This window comes from Mauremys reevesii, linkage group 1 (genome assembly GCF_016161935.1).
Source record: "Mauremys reevesii isolate NIE-2019 linkage group 1, ASM1616193v1, whole genome shotgun sequence".
Taxonomy (NCBI): Eukaryota; Metazoa; Chordata; order Testudines; family Geoemydidae; genus Mauremys; species Mauremys reevesii.
In genome coordinates, this window is record NC_052623.1 from 100288704 (window position 1) to 100302890 (window position 14187).

Below are 14187 nucleotides of genomic sequence, written 5' to 3' on the forward strand. Positions count from 1 at the left end.
TGTGCATATGCATTGTGATATAGTACTGCATTACAAAATCACATGCTAAAAATTATAGATGATGCAGGCAGTAACACCTATACTTACGGCTGCCTGACACTTTCCATTATAAGACCGTGTTTTCAGTTGTTTATAACTTTGTCAGACTTGGACCGAAATTTTCTGCGCCAGGTATCTGCCTCATTAAGCCTCAAACCAGTTTAGCTGTTTCTCAGAAATAGGTTAGGGAAGAATACATTGTTTTGCACATGTTATTTTTTTACAGCCATTTCACTAAAAAGCTCTAGTGCCTTCATGCGTTGCAGCAGAGTACTACATTTAATAAGGGGATATTATTAAGGATGTGTCAGGGATGTATTTTTGCCAACGATTCTGTTTGTAATGAGCATGCTACAACACAGGGCTGCATGGACTGAGCAGGACTTTCCCTGCAGTTGTTTCCCTAACTGGGATTTCCTAACTTTTAAATACTTTACTTTGCAAACTTTGTATTTTTTAATGTGATTTCTATATGCAATATATAAAATAGAATTTCCCATACATGGGCACTCCCACTCAGTAGTTAGTTGTGCTCATTTCACCACAACGGAAGCAACTCAGGCTTCCCTCCACCTCCTCCCCTATCCACAACTGCATTCCTCCCTTGAGTTCAGACTCCTTCAGCTGGACTGCGGCAACGCTGCACTCTAACCCCGGTTTACTCTCCCTTCCATCCCAGAGAGCACAAAAACATTTTAGAGTGTGAAAATTTCATCTCACAAATCAGTGGAATTTCAAATGAACTGGCTTTTCAGTAAGTGGAACCAACTGATCTTCTTAAATTCCTGTGTGCTGAATCTACATTCCTTCTAGCTCCCACTGAATGTGTCCATATAGCCTAGATTAGACTGCCACTGTCATACCTCCCACTGCCTTAATTCAGCAATGCAATCTAATTTCTACCAGCAGCCCACCAATGTCAGTAGTATACCATCTGCTCATAATATTCTGATGGCACCTGGTAGCAACACCATAATTAGGGTTATGTTCTAAAATGGGTATCAAATGGGGCATAAATTTCTGTTCTTCTCTAAAAGCAGGTGGTGTTAGTATTTATACCTTTGAACATTAGTGATACTGGTTGCTCCTGCTCTGACCTTTATCTCTGTGAAAGATTCCATGGTGGCCTGATGCTGTAAATCAGCATGGTACTGTACAATACAAGCAGTAACCTGATACATATACTGAAGTTTAGCATCTAATATTCATGGGAATAGCCAAGATGGGAATAAAAAAAGAGACAAGAGATTAAAGTATTCCCTAATATAACGGTGTTTTGATTAAAAAAAACTAAACGCTATTACCTGAATAGAAAATCTGAGTTTTAAGCTCACAAAGGTTAACTGACCTGAGGAACCCATCAGTTGTGAATGCACAACTCCCTCTGATGTCAATGGTATTTGAACACACATCCCCACACTCAACTAACATGATAACTGGGCCCAGGAAATCCAGAATTAAGCTTACTGTGTCAACTTTAATTCCACCCCTCAACTCCTGCACATTGAGAAGTATTTAATTGAGTAAGTAGCACTGGGCAATGCCAATATCTTTGCTTTCATTATTATTATTTTGTTACATGACAAACTACACAAGGCAATGTGACATTTATAGTGAAGAGTTACGTGATTTTTATACATACAGATTAAAGAAATGTCTGTGGTATTAAGTAGTCTTTATTGTACCTTATACAATTTAACATTAATTGTAATTCTGATAACATTTTTATTGAAATGTAATGCCTTTTGTAATAAATAGGTCTAATTTTCAGTACAAACAAACACACAGAATGCCATCTACAATTAATGGCAGCTACAGAAATTTAGCAATTCTGAAAATCAGGCCTGATATTTATATATTAATTAATGAACTAGAACATTTTAGGTAAGATTTCAAGGTCCTAAATGAAAAATGTGAATTTCCAGCAAACCTAAAACTAAATTCAATGCTATATATATTTCCTCATAAAAAATAAGATTCATACATAGTTCTGTTCATACACTAGGCAGCAACACATGAATATTCACCTAACATAAGTAACTCAAAACTTACCAAATTATACAAATTGCGCCTAATCTGCCGTATAACTCCTGGAAATGTTTGCTTAAGCAGTTCCTGGAAACTTGTGGGCCATTTGTTGTAGATGTGATCTTTTTCTATGTTATTGACCCACTAAAAAAAAAACCACACAAGTGAGTCATTCAAAAAGGCCACAAAGGTTTACCATTGAATCACATATTTAAAGCCAAAGCCATGCTAACAAACACACTATTTTCTCACAACAGCTGGCGGAGCAAGTAAAAAGGACCAGCTTCTTTCTAAATGAGAGAGTAATAGAAAATAGACTCTAAAATATAAAAATAGGAATCCTAATTTGTTGTTATATGTAACACCTTAAATAGGTGCAATTGTAAGGCCTAGTCTAACCTTAAAAGTTTTCTGGTATAGCTACAGCAGCAAAACTTTGCTAGTGTAGATGCAGCTTATACCACCAAAAAAATACTTATACCAGTTGGGTGAATGAAATGTGCTATGCCGGCAAAAGCACTTTTATGCCAGTATAATGGCAGCTACACTAGGGATTTTATCAGATATAAATGTCAACTAAAAGTAGATCCCTAACTGACAGCACTATACGAACAAAAGCTTCTAGTGCACACCTGGCCTAAGATAAGTTTATTTGAATAAACAGAAGTTGTCACCAAAGTACAAATCTTTTTTTGTTTAGTATCATTTAGATCCATGTTTAAGCATGTGCTTAAAACTACTTGTGCTTAACTGGATCCAGGCAATACTGAGTATACTACTGAAGTATATAAACATAGGTGAGTGGGACTTATTTAAAAACATCAGAATTCTATTACCTGTCCTAAAATATGATGGCACATAACTATTAAAAACTAAATGCAGGTGGCATATCAAATTTCCTGAAAATGCTGAGAAGCAATAATACTTTTAGGTTTTTTTCCCCCTTTGAATCAGACCTTTAGGGTTTTTGAATTAAGGTATGTAATGAAACATTGATCTAACAGAAACAAGGAAAAGGAAAAAAGAGATCTTTAATTAAGATTATCATTACCTAATCAGAGGAAAGATATAATTGTAATTCTGTGCTGCAGTATGACTAAAATCAATTTCAATTCTCTCAGAGCAGAAAAGTTATATCAAACAGGTAAAACAAATATTCTATCACCCGTGGGAGTATGTAAATTGTGACACTAAGCACTCCTGCATTCACATCATACATATAATCTTTATACAAAATATGCCTTATGAGGTATCATTTGAAAACTAATAACTCACTGATCATTAGTTTTCTTGTGTGATGTATGTATGTGATGGTTATTAAGAGTTATGAATATATACTGCAATTATAACTAAGGTGTGTGCAGACCAGGTATGTCAACAAAGGAAGGAGTGTTTACCTCAATTTACATGTAAACAGTAAACAGGTTCATCACGACATTAGGTGGAGGAGATGGCAGGGAACAAAACAATTTTCATTTCGGCAAACACAAGTGGGAGGGGGAAAAAAGAGCATGGAGCCTCTTTCTCCAGCAGACTCCATGTTGCCTTCTGCACTCCTAGAATAAACTTTACTCTGAGGGGTAACCTTCAGAAGAATCTATTTAAAAGGTTTACTGGTCTATATAACAGGGGGCTGAACTTCAAGTGATAAGCAACTGAATCAAGTGATTGTATACAATATTACTATATTATAAGAGTGAATAGAGTGAGGTCTTTTCTGAAGGTAATGACACACTGGTGATTAATATCACTGTGGAATGTATGTATTAATACTATGTAAGGAATCATGGATATTCATTGACATAAGGTACAGTCTGCCCAGACAGGAGGGTATGTCACAGCTATCTACCTATCTCCTGTGTAAATTAAGTATGGTGGAATCAAACAAGGGAAGCCTTATTTACATAGAAATCAAACAGCGGGATTGGAAGCTCACAGAAAGAGAAGAACACCATGAGGTCATCCTGCCTCTTGAAACAAGTTCATTGAAGCCATCTTTGACATCCATCACTGGACAGACTTAAGAAGCTAGAGTTCTTGCAAGCTGACAAAGATGAGTCCTTCAAACAAGAGGGGTCTGAAGTCTCTAAAACTGAATATAGGTGACAAACCTGCCTAGGTAAAGATTTTTCACTTAAGACGACAAGGGAAGCCAGCATCTTATACTTTTGTGGAAGATCTTGACGAAGGAGAAAATCAGCTATGGCTAGGAAGAAAAGTGACTGGTGAGAGAAACCATACTGAACAAAGCCTGTATCTTGCTAGATTAAGTTTTAGACCTTTAGAAGCATATTTTGTTTTGTTTTACTTGTAACTTTCTATTTTCATTCTTTATACTTTAACTTACTTAATCTTACATATATTTTGTTAATAAAATTATTGAGCATTACCATAAACCAACTCAGTGCTGCGTTTAAAGGGAACGGTGTATTTACCCCCAGTTAAGTTAATAAGCAGTGATGTGTTCTATATCTTTAAAGGGACAAATGAACCATATTATCTCTCTAAATTGTCCAGGAGAGGGCTGGACATTGCAGAGCCCATGGTTTTGGGAAAATCTGTGACTGAGAATGTGTTCGGATCACCCTGAAACTAGTAACCAAGGCTGATGGAAGCCAGAGTAAGACTGTGCGGATGCAGACAGGCTTCTGGGGGTAAAAGCTGCTGAGCCAGAGCTGTCTAGTACACAGACACTCAGGGTGTGACCTGGTTGTGAGCAGCCAAGGTTGGAAGCTACAAAAGCAAAGCACTGTGAGGCATCCAAGTTTACAGGGCAGGCGGTGACACAACCCCTCACTGGTCTGGATTGAACCTACTAGACTGTGATAATATAGATAACAATAAAAAACTAAAATTTGCTCAGTTATCATTAGTTTTCAATAAAGAGGCAATTTGGCATTCCATGAGGTTTTTTTTCTTTTCAATTTCTTCCTCAATTAAAGGACATATATCATTTGTCACTGCAGACTGTTCTTTAATTGTTTTTCATGGAAGCCTGTGTATAGTTAATAAATTAAAGAATGACATATGGTGCCTTCAGATGAGGAATAATTAATATTTTTACTGCTTTTTCCATGTATACACAAGGCTGCTAGGGCAAATTGTATCAAATTCTATGACATGGCTAAAAACAGGGAGAGTGTGTTTAGTGAGTAGAACAGGGGCCTGGGAGTAAAAATTTCTGGGTCCTCTTCCTGACTGTCACTGAGTTATTGAGTAACTATGGACAGACAATTAATCTCTGTGGCTCAGTTCTTTCATCTGTAAAATGGGTTTCACAGTCATCTACCACAGAAAGGTACTATGAGGCTAAATTCATATTTGGTACAAAGTTTAGACAGTCAGATGAAAGGTCCTTTGTGAGTATAGAGATTATTGCTCAGTTGTAGTAAAAGCAGATATTTAACACTTCCTTTTTTCCTTTAAATATCCTAAGAATTTGAAGTTTTGAATAGGATATAGGAAAATATTCATAATATATGGTAAAATGTTATCCATTTTATGAACATAAGAATATAAGAATGGTCATACTGGGTCAGATCAATGATCCACCCAGTCCAGTAGCCTGTCTTCTGACAGAGGCCAGTGCCAGATGCTTCAGAGGGAATTAACAGAACAGGGAAATTTATCAAGTGTTCCATCCCTCATCGTCCAGTCCCACCTTCTGTCTGTCAGAGGGTTAGGGACACCTAGAACATGGGTTTGCATCCCTGAACATCTTGGCTAATAGCCACTTATGAACCTATATCAATGAAATTTTCTTTTTTGCACCTAGTTATACTTTTGGCATTTACAACATCCTCTGGCAACGAGATACACAGGTCAACTGAATGTTGCATTAAGAAGTACTTACTTATGTTTGTCTTAAGCCTACTGCCTTTTAATTTCATTGGGTAATGTAGCATTCTGTTGGCTTTTAGACTACCGCACTGCATATTGAGCAGATGTTTAGAGAAAACTATCCATGATGATTCTAAGATCTCTTTCTTGAGTGATAACAGCTAATTTAGACCCATCATTTTATATGTATATTTGGGATTATGTTTTCCAATGTGCATTGACATTGAATTAAATCTATTTTTTTTTGTTCTCCTTTCTTTTCATCTTTATCCATCTGTTTTCTTTGACATCTGCTTTTCTTTTTCTTAACTTTGAGTAATCTTTTCCACTCCTTTTTCTTTTCATTTTCTCCTTTTTCATTTTCCAGATCATTTATGGATATGTTGAACAGCACAGGTCCAAGTCCAAATCCTTAGAGGACCCTGCTGTTTACCTTTTTTTCCTACCTTTTTTTCCTTCCTTTTATTCAGTTCCCTTTTTTCCAGAGGACTGATCCTTAAGAGACCTCTTCCCTTCTTCCCCTTCTCTTTTTCTTCAGGGCCACCCCAGAGAGCTGGGGAGGGGGGGACCCTCGGGCGGGGCCCTTCCCCCCTCGGCCCGACGGCCCCCTGCCCTGCGCCGGCCGCGCCCGCCGGCGGCCCCGCCCCCGCGGGCCCCGCAGCCCGTGAAGGGGGGCGGGTGGATGGGGGGGCCGCCGTGGGTCTTGGCGTAGGTCTTTGGGGCGCCCGAACGGAAGGGCCCCACGCCCGAGCCCGCGCCGAGCTGAACCCGCTCGCGGCGGCGGCGCGCGTCGCCAGTGGGTCGCCAGTGGGGTCCTTCCACCCCCGCCGCGGCGAGCCCCGGCGCGAGCGAGGGCCCCGCCGGCCGCAGGCCCGGGGCCCCGGAGGCGGCGAGAAGAACCCCACCCCCCCCCCCCCTCTGGGGGGGGGTGGCCCTGGGGGGGGCAGGGCCCCCCCCTGCCCCTCTCTCCGGCTCGCTTTTTTGTAGAGCCTTTGGTGAGGAGCCTTGTCAAAGGCTTTCTGAAAGTCCAGGTACACTATATCCACTGGATCACCCTTGTTAACACATCTTTTGACCCCCTCAAAGAATTCTAATGGATTGGTAAGGCATGATTTCCGTTTACAAAAACTGTGTTGACTCTCATCCAGCAAATCATGTTCATCTATATATCTGACAATTCTATTCTTTACTGTAGTTTCAACCAATTAGCCTGCTACTGAAGATAGGCTAACTGAGCTATAATTACCAAGACTGTCTTGATTCTGTGGTGGGTTTCTTTGATATTTCCCCCCCTAGGAGGATGTTAAATTTAATTACATTATGATCTCTATTACCAAGTGGTTCGCTTCTTGGACCAGATCCTGTGCACCAATCAGGACTAAATCAAGACTTGTCTCACTCCTTGTGAATTCCAGAACTAGCTGCTCGAAGAAGCAGTCATTAATGGTGCCTAGAAATTTTATCTCTGTATCCCATCCTGAGGTAACATATACCTGTCTATGCTATATAGACAGATACCGTCCCTTACCCTGAAATGTTTTCCATGGTTTACTGACGTTTAATGTTTTTGACTTGTAATTCCAATGCAATTACCAACAGAACAGAAAATATGTAAGAAAAAGACATACAACTCAAAAATACAAACTAGCAAATTTTGTCACCAGCAAAATTTAAAACTAAGTAGTTATTTGGCTACTTACTATTATCGAAGAGTGACGAATATCTAATGAACAACTGTCATCCACAGGATGGATCTGTAATCTCATAAATTTGCTGAAAGCCTTCTCTTTGATTCCAAGGTCATGAAGCCCATGCAGCAATTTTCCTTCAAGTTTAAGAGTTTCCAAAATACTTTGTATTAAAACAGAAAACAAGTTATACATATAAGTTTTTATAATGACATATTCAGGGAAACATATTCCAAAAGTTTGAGGAAGAAAGGGATACTTTTAGTATTAAAAATGTTCCCAAAAATGCTTCCTTCTGCAATCAAATGCTTGAAAGTAGATTAAAAATAAATAGCTATTATTTTAAACCCCTTTCCAAAAAGCATTAAGACACTATTGTAACTATGTTTATACATTTTTCTGCAGAGCAGCAATGGTTAAGGCAAGCTGTTTGTCACAGGAAACAAATGTAGAAGTCACAGCTTTGTCAATCACAAAATCCCAAAATCCCAATTTATCTGAAAAATAAGGTACAGCAAACTTTTTCCCAAATATATTAATTTTTTTATATTAAAGAAAGTACTAAACACACATTACATTTATTCAACTAGGAAAAATCCATAAATCACACTGAATAATGATACAATGTTTTTAACAATTATACAAGGCCTGTTTTGAAAAAAATGCTATACAATAAATGATAATCTAGTGACCATGAGGTTGGAAAAAAGGATCTCTCAATGGCTGGATAACTGAGATTAAATGGACTCTTGGGGAACTTAGAGAAAGACTCAAGAATTTGAGAAGGAACAGGTGCTCTAAAATGTTTTGAATCTTAGCTTCCGCTGGATGTATTCCCTGAAAAGTGGGCTAGACTGAAAAACATTTCTACTTAGCCAAATAAGTGGTTCTAGTGAACTGCTTTCTCATATTAAGCAATATTTCCTGAACTGCCACTGAGCAGTCCTTCTCAACTTGATTTAATCAATCAACAGCCAAGCCATGAGTTGCAGACTGTTGGGTTCCAGATGCAGCTCCCATTCAGGTTGCTGGGACAGAAGGTATGGAAGATGAAGTGGAGAATCTGGAGGGTGAGTCAAGAGCCTGAAGATCTAAGAACCAGCACTATCTCGACTAAACTGGCATGATAAGAATTAACTTGGTGTGCTCTTGTTTCAATTTGAGGATCACTTGTGGGGCGACGATTAGGGGGTAAAGACATCCATGAGACTCTATCCTCATCACAGAAGAAAGGTGTTAGTCAGTGTCAAGGTTCCCTCCCCACTCTGAACTTTAGGGTACAGATGTGGGGACCTTCATGAAAGACCCCCTAAGCTTATTTACCAACTTAGGTTAACAATTTTGCTGCCACCACCAAATGATTTAAACAAACGTTTAGGGAAGAGTCATTTGGAACTCTGCCTTTCCCCAAATCTCTAACCCCCGCTTTCCTGGGCAGATTTGAGACTAATTCCCCCTGCCCCCCAAGTCTTTATACCCCTTTCCTGGGTAGACTGGAGAGAATTTCCTCACCAATTCCTGGTGAACACTGATCCAAAACCCTTGGATCTTAAAACAATGAAAAAATCAATCAGGTTCTTAAAAGAAGAATTTTAATTAAAGAAAAAAGGTGAAAGGAATATCTCTGTGAGATTAACATGCAAGATAATCTCCCAGACAACAGATTCAAAACACAGAGGGTTTCCCTCTGGGTATAACTTTAAAGTTACACAGAAACCCAATTTGAGTCTCCCTCTATTTTGCAAAAAGAAATCACAAATAGAAATAAAAGTAATTTAGTACATTCCTGCTCTAATTACTCATTACCCTGTACGAGTGTGATGGTTCCTCTCCTCCCTCCTGCAAAAGCACACACAGAAGAAGACAAAGGACTGTTTTCCCCCCTCCCAACTTTGAAAGTATCTTGTTCCCTTACTGGCCCTTCTGGTCAGGTGTCAGCTAGGTATTGTGAATGTCTTAACCTTTTACAGGTAAAAGAGGAATTAACCCTTAACTGTCTGTTTATGACAGTCAGCGAATCTGAACTGTGATCCATTCAGCAACAAAACTAACAGCATTTCTTGTCTTTCATTGCAAACAGGTTGACTGACTGAACACCCCAGACTTGGAAGAGCATGATGTTCTTGAGGGACCATTTGTGATTCTGAGACTCTCCTGCTGAGATGATCAGCCAACTGATCCTGGGAGCCAGTTAGGTAAGCGGCAATAGAAGCAATGCCTTTCTTGATGCAAAAATCCCACAGATTCATGGCTTCTGACAAAACCGATCCAAGCATACCCCTCCCTGTCTGTTTAGGTAGTACACGGCAGTCGTATTGTCAGTCAATAGCTGAACCAATAAGCCTGTGATCTGAGGGAGAAAAGCATGGCAAGTGTTGTGAATTGTCCAGAGCTTGATGACACAGAATTATAGAACCACAGAATCATAGGGTTAGAAGGACCGCAAGGGTCATCTAGTACAGAAGTTTTCAACCTGTGGGTCCACAGACTATGTCTAATAGGTTCATGAAAGGTTGTTGTTACATAAAACAGTGGTTTTCAACCTGTGGTCCGCAGACCTCTGGGGTCCACGGACTATGTCTAAGATTTCCAAAGGGAAATCCATTTGAAAAAAGGTTGAAAACCACTGATCTAGTCTAACCCCCTAACAATATGCAGGATTTGTTGCATCTAAACTATCCAAGACAGACAGCTATCCAGCCTCTTTTTGAAAATCTCCAGTAAAGGAGATTCCATGACTTCCCTAGGCAGTTTTTTCCACTGTCCTACTGTTATTATAGTTAGAAAGTTTTTCCTGAGATTTATTCTAAATCTGCTATGATGTAGTTTGAACCCACTGCCTGTTGTCTTTTCCTCTGTGGCAAGAGAGAACAAATTTTCCTCCATATTTTTTATGGCAGCCTTTCAAGTATTTGAAGACTGCTATCATGTCCCTCCTTAATTTCCTCTTTTCCAAACTAAACACACCCAGTTCCTTCAGCCTTTGCTCATATGGCTTGCATTCCAATTATTTGATCATCTTTATCAGTCATCTCTGGATCCTTTCCAGCTTTTCTACATCCTTTCTATGCAGTGGTGACCAAAACTGGACACAGTACTCCAGCTGAGGCCTATCTAGTGCCAAGTAAAATGGTATTACCACCTCCCATGACTTGTATGCTATGCCTCTGTTAATACAACCCAAAACTGCATATGCTTTTTTTGCAACAGCATCACATTGTTGACTCCTGTTGAGGTTGTGATTCACTACAACTCCTGGATTCTTCTCAGAAGTGCTGTTGCCAAGCCAGTTATCCCCCATTCTGTATTTGTCCATTTGGTTTTTCTTCTCTGTGTGTAGCACCTTACATTTGTCTTTGTTGAATTTCATTTTGTTGTTTATAACCAAGTTCTCCAATTTAACAAGATCTCTTTGAATGTTAGCTCTATACTCCAAAGTGTTTGCACACACATCTCCAGCTTTGTGTCATCTGCAAATTTGATCTCTATTCCTACATCCAAATAATTAATAAATAATTTAAATAACACCTGACCCAGAACAGATCCCTGTGGAACTTCATTTAAGATCTCCTTCCTATTCAACATCTTTCTATTAATAGTTACTCTTTGTTTGCAGTTGTTTAACCAATTATGTATTCACATAATGATAGTTCTGCTGAGCTTGCATTTCTCCAGCTTACTTATGAGAATGTAATGGGGGACTGTGTCAAGGCCTTAATAAAGTCCAGGAATATTATGTCCACCGCATTCCCCAAGTCCACCAAACCAGTTACCTTTTCAAATAAGAAAATCAAGCTGGTTTTGGCATTCTTTGTTTTTAGTAAATCCATGCTAGCTGCTAGTGATCACCACTTCATACTTCAAGTATTTGCAAACTGAGTGCTTTATACATTGTTCTAGTAGCTTCCCAGGTACTGGGGCCAGGCTGACTGGTCTATAGTTCCCTGGTTCCTCCTTTTCCCTCTTTTTAAAAGATGGGCACTACATTAGCCCTTCTCCAGTCTTCTGAGATCTCTCCTGTCATCCATGAGTTTGCAAATATTATATGCCAGTGGCTCTGAGATTTCTTCAGCTAATTCCTTCAGCACCCTGGAGTGAATAGCATCAGGCCCTGCTGACTTGCACTCATTCAAATTAGTCAGAAGATCTTTGACTCATTCTTTACTTATCCTGATAGCACACAAGTCATCCCTTCCCCTTTATTGTCTAGGATAACTTCATTAGTCATCTGGTTACATGTTATGAAGCAAAGCAGGCATTGAAGAGCTCAGCTTTCTTATCTTCCATTACTAGTTCATCTTCTCCATTGAGCAGCAAACCCATACCATCTCTGATCTTTCTTTTTTGTCTGACATACTTGTAGAACCCCTTCTTGTTGTCTCTTACATTTCTACCCAGTTGTAACTCATTCCTTGCCTTGGCTTTCCTGATTTTGTCCCTACATGCTTGCGCTATTCTCATATATACTTCCTTAGTGATATGCCCCTCTTTCAATTTCCTGTATGTATCCCCATTGGTTTTTAGATAGCTAAAAACCTCCTTGTGCAGCCAAATTGGCCTCCTATGACTCTTCTTATCTTTCCACTGCATTGGAACAGCTTGATGCTGAGCCTCTAATATTATATCTTTTAGGAACTGCCAGCCCCCTTCAACTCCTTTTCTTCCTAACTGGTGTCTCTATGGGACCTTGCCTACTATTTCTCTTAGTTGGTTGAAGTCCACCTTTTTGAAGTCCAGTGTCTTTGCTCTGTTGTTCTCATTTATATGAAGAGTCAGTTCATGCTTTGTCCATAATGCTTGGAGGTCACAAACCACTAGGTAAGGATCTCACCCTATCAGAGAGACATTGGTAATGATTATCTTGGAAGGAAGGGGGTGATAAAGGTACCTCTCCAGATATGTTGTTCTGATCCATCCACCACTTTAGGGAATATAGGACCACAGGAGAAACCCGAACCAACTTGTCTGAGGGCTGTCCACTTGGTCAACTGACTGACTTCATCCACCCTTGAATGATGCACAGGTGCAGCTGGGCACACTGGGTCACTTAACTGCATGAGGCCCTGTGGCCTAGTAACCTTAGACGTATTCGGACGACAGAAGTAGGGTATGACTAGAGAGTGAGATTGGTAAATGATTTGAAATCTATCTTGAGGGAGAAAAAACATCATGTTCATAGACTCAAATAGGGCTTCAGTGAACTCAATTTTCTCTGTCGGGAGTACTGTGGATTTTTCTTTGTGCAATAAGAGTCCCAGACAATCCAAGAGAAAGATGATAAACTAGACTTGGTGAAGAACCTGATGTTTGGATCTGCATCACACTAACCAATCATCTAGATATGGGACTAGTTATACTCCCTTTCTTCTCAAGTAGGCCACCACCACCATACAGTTAGTGAATACTGGTGGGGCCAAGGACAGGCCAAAGGGAAAGACTGTACTGATAGTGTTGGCCTTGTATTACAAATCTCTGAAACCTCCTGGGACTTGTCTGTACTGCCACGTAGAAATAGGTATCTGGAGACTGAGGACCACAAATCAGTCATTGCAATCTAGGGAAGGAATGATCGATGCTAGAGAAACCCTGTGAAATCTTATATACTTGATCATCTTGTTGAGATTTCGAAAGTCCAGTATGGCTCTTTGGACTTGGGGATCAAGAAAATATCGTGAGTAAAACCTCTTTCTACCATGTTGAATGGGAACTTCTTCTGTGGCTCCTACATTGAGCAAAGTCCAAACTTCTTGAAGGAAGTATGACTCATGAGATGGGTCCATGAAAAGGGACAGGATAGATTGGAGGGAAATGGGGGTGGAAAGATACTGGAGATAGAATATCCCAACCTCATAGTGTTTAGGACCCATTTTTCTGACATTACGTCTTCCTAAGCACTGAGGGAATGGGATACTCTGTCCCAAAACGGAGATGTGGAGTGGTGAGCAGGAAGCTCACCAATGATGTTTTGCTGTCCTCGAAGGAGAACTCACATGGGCTGCTTACTCACAGCTGACGGAGAACAAGCTGGCAGTGTTGAGCAGAAGGGTCTCCTTCTCTGTGATTTGTGCTTTCTTCTTGAAAAATTATACTGCCTTGGTTGGTATAAAGATCCTCTCTAGTACTGATGTTGATATTGTAGCTGCAGGGGTCTGCATAGAATCCCAATGAACGAAGTGTAGCACAAGAGTCTTTAAATGAATGTAGTTTTATCAGTTGTATACAAAAACAAAAACTGACCAACAAATGAGATGTCCTTCATGGTTTGCTGGAGGTCCAAGGCTATGCCCGAGTTTTGTAACTGTGAGGCTGCCCTCACTGTTATTGCAGAGAACAGCCTCTAAAAGAAGTTGCATCAAGCACAGACTGGAGCAACGTCTTGGCTACCATACAACCTTTTACCAGGAAAGCCTTATATTCCTTCCTGATGTTGTGTCCCAGTTTACAAAGTCCTATTTAGCTAACAGTACTTGATGGTTTGCTATCTGCATCTGCAGAAAGGAGTCGAAATATTTTTTTCTCCCAAACAAGAGTCTCATTGGCTCTTTTTCTTTGAGGGTTTATTTAAATCTCCCCTGATGCGATATCTCACTGG

General features: G+C 39.8%; 1 protein-coding gene across 12 annotated transcripts in view; it reads right to left on the reverse strand.

Moving 5' to 3' along the window:
* The window catches only part of UGGT2 (UDP-glucose glycoprotein glucosyltransferase 2), a 413106-nt gene that overhangs the window by 179846 nt on the left and 219073 nt on the right, over positions 1-14187 (reverse strand). For all 12 annotated transcript variants that reach the window (XR_005588059.1, XR_005588057.1, XM_039499669.1 and 9 more), the window contains 2 exons: positions 7608-7758; positions 2092-2211 (listed from right to left, as the gene is read on the reverse strand). Coding sequence is in view for 10 of the 12 variants with exons in the window: in XM_039499669.1 (XP_039355603.1) it covers positions 2092-2211; positions 7608-7758 (271 nt within the window). In the remaining 2 variants the exon portion in view is untranslated. The remainder of the gene's footprint in view (positions 1-2091; positions 2212-7607; positions 7759-14187) is intronic.